Here is a 14283-nt window from a genome sequence, read left to right on the forward strand (position 1 = left end):
CTGCATCAGGGCTGTCATGGGGAATACACTGAGATGCGATATGTAAAGCACTTAGAACAATGCCTGGCACACGTGAGCATCAGTAAGTGGTGGCGATTATTATTATTATCACTTAATGTCTCTTTTTCTTTCATCTCTCTTGACTGTCACCCTCTCCCTGTCCTCTCGTTCTTCTCTCCCTTCATTTCTGTCCTGACATCTGTCTCACCCCCTTGCCCCTTCTATCTCTTCCCATCTCTCTCCTCCACTTCTCTACCCCCCACTCCTGTGTCTCTTCTCTCCCTACGTCTTGACCTCTGCCTCTTTCTCACCCCGCCATTGCCCTCCAAACCCCCTTCCTCCACCCTTGCCCCTTTGTCACCTTCCAGACTCTCTGAAGACTCCCAGTCCTCGCTCCTCTCCAAACCCGTCAGCAGCCTGTTTCAGAACTGGCCCAAACCACCTCTGCCGCCACTCCCCACAGGAAGCGGGGTCCCCCCTTCAGCTGCTGCAGCGTCAGGGGCCACCTCACCCTCAGCCTCCTCCTCCACATCCACCCGCCACCTCCAGGGCGTGGAGTTCGAGATGCGGCCTCCTCTGCTCCGCCGGGCCCCCAGCCCCTCACTGCTGCCCGCCTCGGAGCACAAGGTCAGCCCTGCGCCCAGGCCCTCGTCCCTGCCCATCCTGCCTTCCGGACCCCTGTATCCGGGCCTCTTTGACATCCGCAGCTCCCCAACCGGAGGGGCAGGAGGTTCAGCTGATCCTTTCGCCCCTGTCTTTGTGCCACCACACCCTGGGATGTCTGGGGGGCTTGGTGGGGCCTTGTCAGGGGCCTCCCGCTCCCTCTCACCAACCCGCCTGCTTTCGCTGCCCCCGGACAAGCCCTTCGGCGCTAAGCCTCTGGGGTTCTGGACCAAGTTCGATGTGGCTGATTGGCTCGAGTGGCTGGGGTTGGCTGAGCACCGGGCACAGTTCCTGGACCACGAGATCGATGGCTCCCATCTGCCTGCCTTGACCAAGGAGGATTACGTCGATCTGGGTGTGACCAGGGTGGGCCACCGCATGAACATCGACCGGGCTCTCAAATTTTTCCTGGAGAGGTGATGGCTGGACTGGACGGACCAGCCCGTCCACAGAACCCCTGGGCCTACTGGCCTCTTGACCTCTGACCCCTGACCGTCATTCTCTCCCCCTGGGCCAGGGACTCTGCTAGAACTGCGCCCTGCCCTCCTCTCCCAAGGCTGGAGGTCACCAGGTGGCCTGATCCCAGCCAGACATTTGCACCTCACAGGAGGGGGCAGCTGACACAAGACTGTGTGTGAAGCAGGGAGCAAAGGGGGGGGGGGGTGATGGAGGAAATCACAGAGGGGGATGGAGGAGGAGGGAAGGGTCGATTCTGGGGAGGGGGGAAACAGACAGAGCCATAGAGGGTCAGCCCTGAGCCTGATTGGATGCGGGTTGTCCCGGCCACAGGGGAAGGGGGTGCCCTCAGATTCCACCACCTGCCGCCCCTCTAACAACCCTTCCTCGCCCCCTCCAGGCCCCTGGGTTCGCCCCACCTTCCCTTCTCCCCAGCACATACAGCAGCCGCCTCTTCCCCCCCCCCACACACCTCCCCGGCCTCTTGCACGCTCCTTTGCACGCCTGCTTGCCTCTCCTCTCCCTGGGCTACAATTTTGCACAAATTTGCCCTCTCGCTGTCTTGCACACTCCACTTTTGCTTCTGGCTCATGAGGCCCTCTCAGCACTCAAACACCCTGTTTCCCTAGCACACATTGCATTTCTTCTTCCACGTTCCATACCCTTCCTGTCTCAAACTCTTGCCTGCGTACTCTTCCCTTGGTACCTTCCTTTATACACCTCACTCCTGAAAATCTCTAAACCCTTGCTGCAGACACACTTGGGACACCCTTTTCCCTACCCACTCACAAACTCTGTGCACACGTATTTATTCTGTGGAACACACCTGCCTTGACTCGGTTCTTGTGCACTTACTATCTCATGCACGGCTCCTGACACGCTTGTGCCCATCGTCTTAAACATTTCCCCTTCTTGTTGTCAAAGCCCCACGTTCTGACTCCCCACGCCTCTCCCTCTAACAGTGACACTCCCATGCCCTTCCCTGCCCCTCCCCTCCTCACACCATCACTTCTCCCGCATCCTGCATCCCGCACACCTGCCTCCCAGGAACTGCTTCTCTCTCATTCCCTTCCTCTTTGCCAGGTTCCCAGTTCTGTGCACCCTTCTTTTCCAGATCTGTGTCCTGCTTCATTCTCAGTTCTTTTTTGAGCGTTCTCACTCACTCAACTCTTGCGCACATGTCCTCCCCAGCTCTTCCACTGCTCTCTTGAGGCTACGTTCCTTCTCTAACGTTTCTGCAGAGCGTGGCTTTGCTGCACACTCATTCTTGAATCTCTCCTTGTTCCTGTTGGCTCCCGGACTGTTTCAGTCTCCCTGGGGGGAACTCAACCGTCTCTCTCCTTTTGCACACTTGTCTCCTTCCACACACTCTTGGGCTGTACTGTCGTTTCTTTTCCTAGCATCCTTGTTTTGTGCCTGTGGAGGAACACCTCTTCCGGACGTTCTTACCCTGCCTGTTTTCTCACCTCTTGGACACTCCTTTCTCCTGGCAAGAGAAGACCCTATGCACACTCCCCTCTTGCTCACCGTGCCTCCACGCTTCCTCTTCTCCCTGCTCCAGTCTGTGACCTCTTGCACATCCTCCCTCCTCTCACTCTTCCTAGACCATCTCTTCATCCATTTTGCACGAAGATCCTTCCCCCTCCAAACCTTTCCTTTTCTCCAACGAACTCTTCCTCCCTCCAGCATGGCTGTTCCCTTCCTGCACGCTTCCCCACTTCCTTTATTCCTGGGGCTTGGGAATTTTAAGCCACCCCTTCCCCTGGGAAGCCCCCTCTACTACTGTGGGTAAAGGGGGGAGGGCATCGCCCTCAGGTCCCCCCCATGTTCAGCTGCCAAAGAAGGGAGCTCCCCCTCCTTTCCCCAAGCCCATTCCCTCTCTGCTGCCCCCTACCCCCGAGGGGGGGGCGCTCCGTCCATGGGGGGGGAGGGTGCTTGCAGCCCTCTCCCCTCACCACGTCAGGGATCTGCGGGGAACCTTGTGGGAGGGTCGTGGGAGGGGGGAGGGGTAGCAAGGAGAGGGGCAGAGGTCATGCTGGGCCCCTACCCGCCCCCTCCCCCTTGTCGGATGCCCCCCGCCCGCAGGGGGCCTGCGCGGCACCCGTCTATCAAGGGCTTGTTCATTTTGGATGGGTGCCGCGGGGTTGGGGAGGGTGTAGGGGGTGGGGGGGGAGGAGATCGGGGTGGGAGGGGCAAGGGACTGGATGGGGGCAGCGCGGGGCGGAGAGGATAAAGCAAAAAGAGGAACAAAAACAAAAGAAAATATTAAAAAAAAAAAAAAACTAGAACACACACAAAAAAAAATCCAGAAAAAAAAAAAAAAACCTGAAATAAAAGCCCGAGAATTGTCTTCCAAGGGGGGTGGGAGAAAAGAGAAGGGGGGCTGATGAGGACGTCTGGTTCTCGCTGAGACGGATCAGCATGGGTTGAAAGCCCCGGCGCCGGGTCTTCCCTCTCGCGAGCCTCAGTTCATCATTCAAGGGATGGGGACCCAGGCGTCCATTTGCAGGGACTGGGGGAAGATGAGGGAGGCGGGATTATATTATGGGGGTTCATCCCTACCCCCATCACCTCCCTCCCCCTGACTCCCCACCAAAATTTTGCAGAGAGAAATGGCTTTTGTACCAGGTCATTCTTTATAATTAAACTCACAGTATCCACCCCCTCGAGCCGGTCCCGCCTCCTTCCTGGGGAGGCAACGCCCCCTTCCCTCCGGGGATTCCGGGTGGGTCGCCCGAGCCCGCGGGGCGGTGGGCTTGCGCAGCCGGGGCCCGCCCTCTAAATGTTAGTCTTCCTCGGTCGGCTCCGCCCCTAGAGCCTCGAGCATGCGCCGCCGGACAAGGGAGCGGCGCAGGTGCAGGCGGTAATCCGCCAACAGCAGTTCGTCGTGGCGCACCAGCGGGTGTGCGTTCCCGCGGAGGCGGATACCCGAGCGCAGCAGACGCGAGCGAGTCTGGAAGTCAGTGACCGTGATGAGCCACCTGCGAGGGGGCAGGGCCAAGAGCACAAGGACGGGGCGGAGACCGAAAGGAATCGCTGGTGGTCCCAGCCCCGCCTTTGATTGTCGGAGAGTCCCTGCCTGGTCCCTCCTCCCCGTTCGTTTACCCACTACTGCGGTTGCTCAGCTCGTCCCGCTGTTCCTAAACCCCTCAGCAGCCCTGCCGTCTCGCCGAAGTCAACCCGTACTTCGATCCTTACGCGGGTCATTCTAGGTCCCGTCTTCTCTCAGCCTGGTCCTGTCCCCCAATCGTGGTCTGTCGAGGCTCTATCTCTTCAAACCGCCGTTCCAGGGCCGGGCCCCCTTCAGTGTGACTCTCAGGCCTGTCCCCAGATTTAGGTTTCTCCCGGCCTCGCCCCCAGCTAGACACTACAGGCCTCTGACCCTCTAGATCTCTCCTGGTCCCCACTCCCTCAATGTGATGGGTCCAGGCTTCGACCCCACACCTCGGTGTTACCTGTCCGGGTCACTCAACGTCCATTTCCTCAGTCCAGGTCCCGCCTTCTCTCTGATCTAACCTGGCCCTCCCCCTTCCCTGCTCTCACTCTCGGCTCGAGCCCTTTCCCGCTTCACTTCAGTCTCAGCCCCATCGTCCCGCCCTTGCACCCATCAAGCCCTTCTCCAGACCACACAGCCTTCCCTTCTCGGCCCCGCCCACTCAGCGCCTTGGCCCCTCCCCACTGCCCTTAGTAGGCCACACCCCTCACTCCCACTCCTGGCCACGCCTCTCTCGTTCCTTTGGGACCGCGACCCGGTGGCAGGTTTACCTGTCCCGGCGCCCCGCAGTCCCACAGATGACATTCATATTTTCAAAGCGGATGCTGCTCACGCGCCCGCTCTCCATGGCGCCGGGTAACTCGGCCTCCAGAGCCTCCAGCACCTCTAGGTGGGTAAGGTCCTCCTCTGGCTGGGGGAGTCAAGAGAACTTCAGCACGAGACCGTCAGGTTCAGTCCAGGTTCCTAAGCCCCTACCTTAGACCCACTTGCAGGACCTGCCAGAATCTCAGGTGGCATTTGCGAGGCAAGACTCACACTCGACCTCAGGAGCCTGTCGCTGTAGTCAAAGCGGGGAGCACAGGTATCTTTGAGGTAGAAAAGCATCTACCTGTCCTCCTAGGTCATTCTCCAAAAAGCAATTCTCAAGGAGCCGATTTGCCAATGAACAGGTGGATTAAATGATTTACCAATTTGGCCAACTTTACCAAAAACTTCTCCAGCAACCTGCGCTGGATGGCAGGCTTTTAGCAACTCTCGAAGATCCTGCAAGGATTAAGGTTGTACACTTTTCCTTTTATGTTTCTATTAGCATTTTAAGGAATATTCCGTTGTAAAATAATAATAATAATAATAATAATAATAGTGATCATAGGGGTTGTGACTTCTTGCCATTCGAAAACATTGACCACTAACCACATTTTCAGCATGAGATTACCATGTTGAAGGTGATATACTATGGTCATAGCATATAAAATTGCTGATGAACTAGGATGAAATCATGAAACTGGTCATCTCCAGGAAGGCAAGCTGTGGGTGTATGTGTGGTGGAGGCGGGGTCTTCTGTTCAGAGCCACAAGGAAGACAAGGACAACAATCTCTGTTGGGCTAAACTCACACAGATGGGCTGAGGGAGTGCGTCTGGGTCCTGTGCCTGGTGCATGGAAGCATCCCATTAAGGTTTTAATTTACCAGTAAGAACCTAGTAGATACCTCCTCTGACTGATGGTAGGGATTACCAACAGATTTGGACACTGAATCTCCAAAAGCAGGGGTTTATCTTGAGTCTTTGCTACATTTGCAAACTTTACAGAATTTCATGGTAGAAGGATTGAAAGGACTCCCTGTGTCCTCAGTCTCCCTGCTCTCTGTCTTTTGATCTCTGCCCTTCTCTGCCCCTTTTCCTCCCCTTCTCTTTGCCTCTCTGGGATCAGCAGTGATAAATATGATGATTGATCCCTTGACAAATTCATAATCAATTTTTAGCAGCCTAAAACCTGGTGCCAAGCCCACAGCTGGTAAGCCGCCGAGTCTAGATTTAAGCCTTGTCCACCTCATTTCTGAGCCAGTTCTCTTTCTATCCTCCCAGTGAAACTGTGCAGAAACTCGGGCCTGGTGTCCCAGGGGTAGGGGCAGGGGCGAGGAGGCCACTCACTGAGGTCTCCATGCACAGACAGAGAGGCTGGGCAGCGGGTGGTGTGGGGAACTTCCGGATGCACGGGAGCTCTCGGTCCAGCGCCTCGTATTCTGCAATGACCTGGCGCAGGTACTGCTTTCTGGGGAGAGAGCGAGCGGGCAGGACCTCCGAGGTCAGGAGTTGCTGACATTGCGCTTGGAGGAGCTGAGATCAGAGGGGCCAGGGGCCACTCACGAGGATTTGACAGGCCTGCCCAGGCTCCGGGTTGGCGTCTCCTCTGGGGTCTCTAGGTCCACAAGGAGGGCTCCTGGGGATGAAGAACTCAATGTCAGCAGTCCTGAGCACTCCTCTGACATTTTTTGGCCTAAATGGCATCACGAAGGGTTGTCCATGCCACCCCGAATAGCTCTTATGCCACCTACTAAGCTATTGCCTCTCAGCTCCAAACAACTCCCTTCTGCACCCACTCTGATCCCAGGGCAGGGACTCCATCAACCCTCCCCCCCCCACACACCCCACGCCCGGTTTCTGCTGCTGCAACAGCTGGGTTCCTGCTAGGCTCTGCCTGTAGGGGGCGCGCGCGCGCACGAAAGAGAGAGAGAGAGCAAGAGAGAGAGAGATCGCAAGGCTGAAGGAAGAGAAAGGGGCTTGCCATGCATTTTGTGTCCTATTCCAGTCACCCCAGCCCGGCAGCAGCCTTTGAATCCAGTGTGTGGTTTTCCCAACACTCTCAGAGAGTCCTCCTGATTGCAATTAGTCTGATAACAGCTGTCAAATCTGAGCCGCTCTAGGCAACTCCTCCATTGACTAAAGGGTCTCTCTTAATGGCTAACAGCTAGTTGTCTCACATAACCCGTTTTGCCCCTCCTCTACAGTCTTAGAGTCTGACCAGCCGTCGGGCTAGATAAAACGGTTCCCAGCATCCCTTGCAGCTGTGTGTGGCCATGTGACGGAGTTCTCACCAACTGTGTTAGGGGAGTGAGGGATGAAACTTTGGAGTCATTTGTTTAAAAGTCGGTTGCTTGTCTTTGACTTGTTTCCCCTTCCCTTGTACTGGAATGGATGTAGCAACAAGCCAGCTTCAGCCGTGCTAGAGCAACAATATGGAGGGAATCTGGGTCCCTGAGTCATTTCATGAGGCTGAGATGTCCCACCAATCCAGACCACCTGCCTCCCGTCACATGAGAGAAATACACTCTCTTCTTCATGCCATCATGTGTGGGGGTGTCTCTTTGTTACAGCAAATGAACAAAGAGGAAAGCAGCCCTCAACAGCCAGGGCTGTTTATGTCGGACATAAACAATCTCACAGAACACCCACGTCAGCCAAGGCCACTCTGTGACCATGATAGACCAAGATAAAAATAAGAGCAGAGTTATGTCTCAGCACCACACAACATGAACACCATCCAAACCACGAAATGACCAAACATCCTCCTCTTGGTTCAGAGCTGATGCTGCTTCTTCCCCACCCACAATGTTCGCTCCATTCATCCCTCCTGCGTCATAGCCTTGCCTCCACTTCCTGCCAGCATCCGATCCAGAGCAAATCCTGCTTCCCTGAATTCTCCCAAAGTCACCTAACCCAGGAGCTCCCATAATAATAAGTCCTCCCTAACACCCTCCTACTAAGACGGTCCATGTGTTACGGACTCCTTCAGTACAAGTCAGTAAACTTAGGGGTGTGCTGGTAAATGTCTAATTAATATCACTCTGTCTCTGTCTCTCTCTTACATGTGCCCACATGCGCTCACACCACACCCACTGTAGCCTTTGCCAGTTTTCATTCTGTCAGTACTCCCACCATGACCAATTCCATGCTCCCACAGTTATAACAACCAGCTTGCAAAATTTAACAATTGACTCACAAGAGCCTGTCTCCAGCACACAGCTATGTCACAGCTATGATCCTGGTGGTCTTTGACTGAGCTTGTACCATAGTAAGTCCCCTGCTCTGGTCCTCATCCTCCGACCTCCTGTCTGTTTCCACAGGGCAGCTGGGGTGATCACTCCATCGCAACACCCCATGCTTGCGAACCACCAGTGGCTTCCTCTTGCCTTCAGGGTACAGTCCTCCCTGAGGTGGGGACTCGCTCCTCAGTGTGTGATCTGGGGAGCAGTACCTTGTTTGAAACACAGCATTTGGACGTGAGGGAACTGGTATAATGGGGATAGTCTATGCTTCACAGTGCTTTGGGTGAGATGAACCTAGGCATGTGTCCAAACGGATTGAAATATATTTAGGATCTCTTTGTTTTATGTATGCAACTTGGAAAACAAATTGAAACAAAAAAGAAAGAAACACAGTATTTCCCAGACCTATGGAATCAGAATCTGCATTTTTTTTTTTTTTTTTTTTTTTTAAGATTTTATTTATTTCTTTGACAGAGAGAGATCACAAGTAGGCAGAGAGGCAGACAGAGAGAGAGGAGGAAACAGGCTCCCTGCTGAACAGAGAGCCCAATGTGGGACTCGATCCCAGGACCCTGAGATCATGACCTGAGCCGAAGGCAGCGGCTTAACCCACTGAGCCACCCAGGCGCCCCCAGAATCTGCATTTTAACAAGATCTCTGTGTGTGGTCGTGACCCCTGTTGATCTCTCTAATCAGTTTCTTCCAGCTATACTGGCTTCCCCTACATCTCTCCAACACAATAACCTCCCCACATCTGTCCATAGAATGATAATAATAACTCTAGGTTTACAATCCCTTTTATTATATTTTTAAAGATTTATTTATTTATTTGACAGAGATCACAAGCAGGCAGAGAGAGAGGAAGGGAAGCAGACTCCCTGCTGAGCAGAGAGCCCAATGCAGGCTTGAGAGCCCATGTGGAGCTTGATCCCAGGACCCTGAGATCATGATCTGAGCTGAGGGCAGAGGCTTTAACCCACTGAGCCACCCAGGCACCCCTACAATCCCTTTTAAAAAGCCAAACCCTTGGGGCACCTGGCTGGTTTAGTTGGTAGAGCATCCAATTCTTGATCTCGGGATTGTGAGTTCAAGCCTCACACTGAGTGTAGAGCTTACTTTGAAAATAAAATAAAATAAAATAAAAAGCCAATCACTTTCTAAAGTGTTTTCCATTGCATCCTCACGACAGCTTGCTGAAATAGTGCAATTTAACAAATGATGAAACAGAAGCATAGAGAGATCATGGGACTTGCCCAAGGTGACACAGGATAAAAATCTAAGCATCTGGATCTAGACTCTGTGTTCTCAATCTCCCCAGTCTGCTGCCTCTTACCCCACTCTGTCTAGACCAACTGCCCTACTTGCCAGGAGCTCCCAGTCTGGTGAGGGAAGCAGTCACTGTAAAGGATGATAGAATATACAGCGGAGATGTCATGAGGTGAAGGCGAAGCCTAATAATCTAGGGGCAATCAGGGAAGGCTCCTTGAAGGAGGTAATGTCTACAGGGAGACCCAGGAAATAAGGAGGAGCTTGCCAAATAAAGAAATGGCAGGGCAGCACCTGGGTGGCTCAGTCAGTTGAGCGTCCAACTCTTGAACTCAGCTCAGGTCATGGAGCCTACTGAAAGGAAAAAGAGAGAGAGAGAGAGAGAAACAAAGAAAGAAGGAAGAAAGAAAGAGGGAGGAAGGAAGGAAGGAAGGAAGGAAGAGAAAGAGAGAAAGAAAAGAGGAATGGCAGGGGAAAGGTTGTTTATGCAGAGGGACCACCAGGGACTCAGGTTTTTAAGCAAAAGAATATGGTCATCTGCAATAACTTCTCAGAATTCCCTTCAGCCCCAAGACTAAGGCATGGTGATTGCATTTGTAGGTTATTAATTATTTGTGAGTTGGTGTCCACCCTCTCTGTCTGCCCTCCCTGTGTGGGAACAGGCTGGGTCATTTCACTAATCAGGCACCATAGGCAAAAACACTGGAGACCCATGGGCTTTCTGATATCTGACGCCAAAGTTCTCACCCTAGTAAGTTAAAAATATTTCTGGTTCTGAAGTACCACAGAGCCAGCCACAAAACTGAAATACTGATCTACAAAACTGGCCAACTAGTCAACTCAGTTCCACTCAACTTTTCTGAAGCTCTACATAAACTATATTTATCAGATGGGTGCCTCAGTCTAGGTTAGATATGATGTGGGGCAGTGATCACCAAAAGAGGTCTTCAAAGACCCTAAAAGAGACCTGAGGACAGGGACGCCTGGGTGGCTCAGTTGGTTAAGCATCTGCCTTTGGCTCTGGTAGTGATCCCAGGGTCCTGGTATGGAGCCTCCCTGCTCAGTGGTGAGTCTGCTTCTCTCTCTCTCAAGTAAATAAATAAAGATGAAATCTTTTTTAAAAATAAAAGAGATCTGAGGACAGAAACGGTGTCCATTTTGCCACGAGGTCATTTGCTATGCCTGGCATAGCACCTGGCACAGAGGCTCTTGTAACAGACACCAAGAAACGATCCCCACTCAGCCAGTCCCATCCTTCTTCCCCCATTTGAGAAGGGTCCATCCCTTGCTCATGCAACTCAAGGGACCCTCACCAATCTCATTTCCTCAAAGGTATCCCATCCAGTTTAAACCAGTGCCTTCCAACCCTTACTGTTCGTCGCAATCACTTGGCAAGCATTCAGAAAATATAGATGCAAGGACCCAGAGCCTAGAGATTCTGGTTAAATTGGGTCTGAAGTGAGGGTGGGTATAGATTTTTTTTTTTTAATCCTTTCACCTGATGTGAGGACCAGAGTTGAGAACTGCTGACAAAAGTAATGATGATAATCTTTTGCCAGGGGTTGAGTCAAGAGTGAGTGGGTGACTGAGTGCTGGCCAATAAGATGTGAGGAGAGATAATTTGGGAGTTTTTAAGATGAAGACCTCAGCAAGTGATACCTGGGATTTGTGGCAGCCGTTTTGTGGTGAGTAAGCTGGTATGCAAAGGACACACATTTCAGGCCTAAAGGCAGTGAAATAGAATCTGGTCCTCAATGATATCACTGAGCTTCTGACTCAACCAAACCCAAGCCATGCCCCACTTCTGGGCTTCTGGTTGGGTGATAATGGTCCTCTTATTCTTTATACTACACCAAGTCCAATTACTATTGCATGCTAGCCGAATGCATCCTCACCAAGATGCTACTCAATGAATGTTGACTGAGTGCTAAATGAATGACCCTGCTAAAGCAGAGTGCAGGTAGGGAGTCCTGGAACATGAGGCTGAGGTTGACAGCTGGTGGCTGACCACACGGGGTCTGAGGCTGAAGGGTTGGGACTCTATCCTGGAGGTGATGAAGAAGGAAGGAAAGGTGTGAGCAGAGGAGAGACAGGGTCGGCGATGGTGGTCAGAAGACCCTGCAGGAGCCAAGTGGGGAATGGGCTTAGGGGAAAAAACTGAACCGGGAGTTAGGTAGAGAAAGCATCCATGTGGAAGAGGACGACCTGAGTTGGGGCTCTGGGGATGGAGAGACAGGCAGAGGACACAGGAGGTGGGCTGGAAGATGGGGCTGCAGACTGATGGCTGTGGGAGGAAATGGGAAGGGAGGGCCAGTACCAGTGGTCTAGCCCAGTGACCAGGTTGGTAGTGGGACCATTGAGGTTGGGAAAGAGGGAGGAGGAGTGGCTTTGGGGGAAGCTGTTGAGCTCAGTGTGGGAGAAAAGGAGAGTGTGAGGGACCAGGGCAGAGCACCTAGGGAGACAATAGCCTCAGAAGGGTCGTGAAGTCCCCAGAGGCTCATGGGAAATGTCGTTCTGGGTCCAGACCACTGGCCAAGAAACCGCAAAGGCTCATGACAAATGTAGTTTGAAGTCAAAGGGTGTTGCCCATGAATCTGGTCAACGACGGAGTCTGGGGTGGCTTTCTGGTAGGCCAGTGACTAGCTTAAGGCCACACTGCAATCCAGGGTTACCACATGGGGCACGGGTGAAGACCCCCCCTTCTCCCCAATACACACACACACACACACACACAGTGCTCAGTACCTGCCTCCCTGTGCATGCTGGGGTTGCCCACGGTGGAGGAGCACAGGGTCTCCACCTCTTGCTGCATCCTGGGAAGGTGGGTAGGGGATGTCTCAGGAGGATGGGGAGAAGGGCCCTGACTAGACCACCCACCCCAGCTCCTTCCCCGCACTGCTGTCTCCTCCTCATCTCTAAAGCCCCGGGGGGGAAATAAGGAAGAACTGGAAGGCTGAGGCCATGTAGGAATCTGGGTTCCCCTAACCTCTGGAAACCCAATGAGTTCCAATTCCTGTGTGCCCCGATTCCTTCTTTGCCTTTTTCCTGCTTCTTTCTCCGTTTTTCCCTGTCTCCTCAACTCTCTGCCTCTCCCTGGCTCTGTCCCTCTTTCATCCTCCTTCTCTCCCCATCTCTCTGTCCCTCTCCACCTCTCTCCCCATCTTTTCCCCCTGATCTCTCTGCATCTTTCCTCTACTCTTTCCCTTGATTTCTCTGCCCTCTTCGTGCCCACTGTTCTCCCCCTCCCTCCCTCCATCCCCCCAGTCTCCTTCTCCCCTAGTTTCCCCAACATTTCCCCAGCCCTCCTGCCCTCCTTCTCTTCATAGTGTTCTGCCTCCCTCCAAGCCTACCACCCTTTCTCTGTCTCCCTACTTCTCTCCCTGTCTCTTCCCAGTCTCCTTTTCCCATCTTTCTTCACCTCTCTTCTCTCATAACTGGTTCCCCTGCCCTCTGTCATCCCCTTTCTGGTCCCACTTGCCCTCCAATCATCCCTGTCTCACGCAGGAACTGGTCAGACACAGGCCAGATTCAAACAGAAACTGGATTCTGTATGGGGGAGGGAAAGGTGGACGGGGGGGCCTGGTCGCCATGGTACCTCCAGAAGGAGGGGGAGGGGCTGGGAACACCAACTCTGGGTCTGAGGAAGGAGGGAGCTGGGATCCTGGACCTCTGGGTCAATGGGAGGAGGGAGTGGGAGACCAGATTCCTGGATCCAGAGGTGGATGTGGACGGTCTGGGGGCTCCTGGGCCCAGGTGCAGGACTGTGCCACACTGGTGTTCTTTAAGCATGTCTTTCTTTGTGTCTGCAGAGCTCTCAGCAGGAAGTGTGGGAGAAGAGGCAGGACTTTCTTAGTTATTCTGTCTGTCCTCCCCTCTCTGTCCCTGTCACTTATATCTCTAGTGCTCTATTCTCCCCTTCAAGATGGTCTCTGCCTTGACTTGATAAGCACAGGCTCTCTGCTTTCTAGGGAATAGTGCCTTGATTTTCTGAGTGATTTCTTCAGGAGTGAGCTTAAAAATCAATATAGGATAGAGTCCAGCCTTGTACTTTTACTGGACCTGTTATAAAAGAGGATCTAAAGTGCTAAGCTTGCTGGGCTGGTCGAGTCTAGGTTGGAGCTGCTGGGGGCTCTCATAACTATATGGGGAGAGAATGAGCCCAAAAGCAAAGACAACATGAGGAGAACAGAGACCAAAGATGCAGATTCCTGATGATGATTGGGATACCTAGATCCAGCCATGCCTGAAGCTTTCATTTACCCAATTAATTCCCTCCTTTGCTTCAGTCATTTGAGTCTCTTGTCATTGGCAATTAAAACAGTGCTCACTTAAATAGACCCAGTTTCATCCTCAGTTCCTCTGTGGCCCTGTCTCCCTTTCAGCACCCTCATGTCTTTCTTTCCTATCAGGCTGTCCTTCTCCATTTCCAGTGGCCAACTCCAACCCTATGAGACAGGGAACATCTTTCATTCCCATGACCACAGGCACACCTACCCCCCACAGCTCCTCAGTCTCCAAGCTCCATCCCTCTTGACTCTCTCTACTGCTTCTTTTCCTCTTCATTCCCACAGTCCTGACATTCAGGCTTCATCCTCTCCTGCCTGGACCCTTGCTACAACCTTCCTCTTGCCCTCCCCTCCTCATTCCTTTCCCTGCAGGGTTCCAGAGGCATCCTTCTGCACCCAGAGCTGACCCTGCCCCTCACCAGCTTGCAGCCCTCCCATGGCTCCTCGGTGCCCCTGGACAATGATGCAGTTTCTCAGCCAGGAATTTGAAATCTGCAATCTGGTCCCACTTTCCTCTCCCACCTCACCCCTTCAAACATTCTCAAATCCCTCCCACCCCACTCTTGTTTT

At 53.1% G+C, this 14283-nt stretch overlaps 2 protein-coding genes across 8 annotated transcripts in view; one reads left to right on the forward strand and one right to left on the reverse strand.

The window, feature by feature from the left end:
- Positions 1-3788, forward strand: part of SHANK1 (SH3 and multiple ankyrin repeat domains 1) — a 46273-nt gene extending 42485 nt beyond the window's left edge. For 5 of the 6 annotated variants that reach the window (XM_082709920.1, XM_082709922.1, XM_082709923.1 and 2 more), the window contains one exon: positions 369-3788. In XM_082709920.1, coding sequence (XP_082566046.1) covers positions 369-1083 — 715 coding nt within the window. In that variant the 3' untranslated portion in view covers positions 1084-3788. The remainder of the gene's footprint in view (positions 1-368) is intronic. The other variant, XM_082709924.1, reaches the window with a different exon arrangement.
- Positions 3737-12964, reverse strand: LOC309852776 (uncharacterized protein C19orf81). Of its 2 annotated transcripts, XM_082710058.1 has the most exons (6): positions 12846-12964; positions 12173-12240; positions 6483-6555; positions 6267-6387; positions 4885-5024; positions 3737-4100 (listed from the first exon to the last, which is right to left on the reverse strand). In XM_082710058.1, the coding sequence occupies exons 1-6, from the start codon at positions 12857-12859 to the stop codon at positions 3905-3907; spliced, it is 612 nt and encodes a 203-aa protein (XP_082566184.1). In that variant the 5' UTR covers positions 12860-12964; the 3' UTR covers positions 3737-3904. The 2 variants fall into 2 exon arrangements, with proteins under 2 accessions (XP_082566184.1, XP_082566183.1); XM_082710057.1 differs by having other exon boundaries at positions 12173-12964.
- Between the last annotated feature and the right edge of the window lie 1319 nt (positions 12965-14283).

The sequence above is a fragment of the Mustela nivalis genome (assembly GCF_964662115.1).
Source record: "Mustela nivalis genome assembly, chromosome: 18".
In the NCBI taxonomy this organism is placed as follows: domain Eukaryota; kingdom Metazoa; phylum Chordata; class Mammalia; order Carnivora; family Mustelidae; genus Mustela; species Mustela nivalis.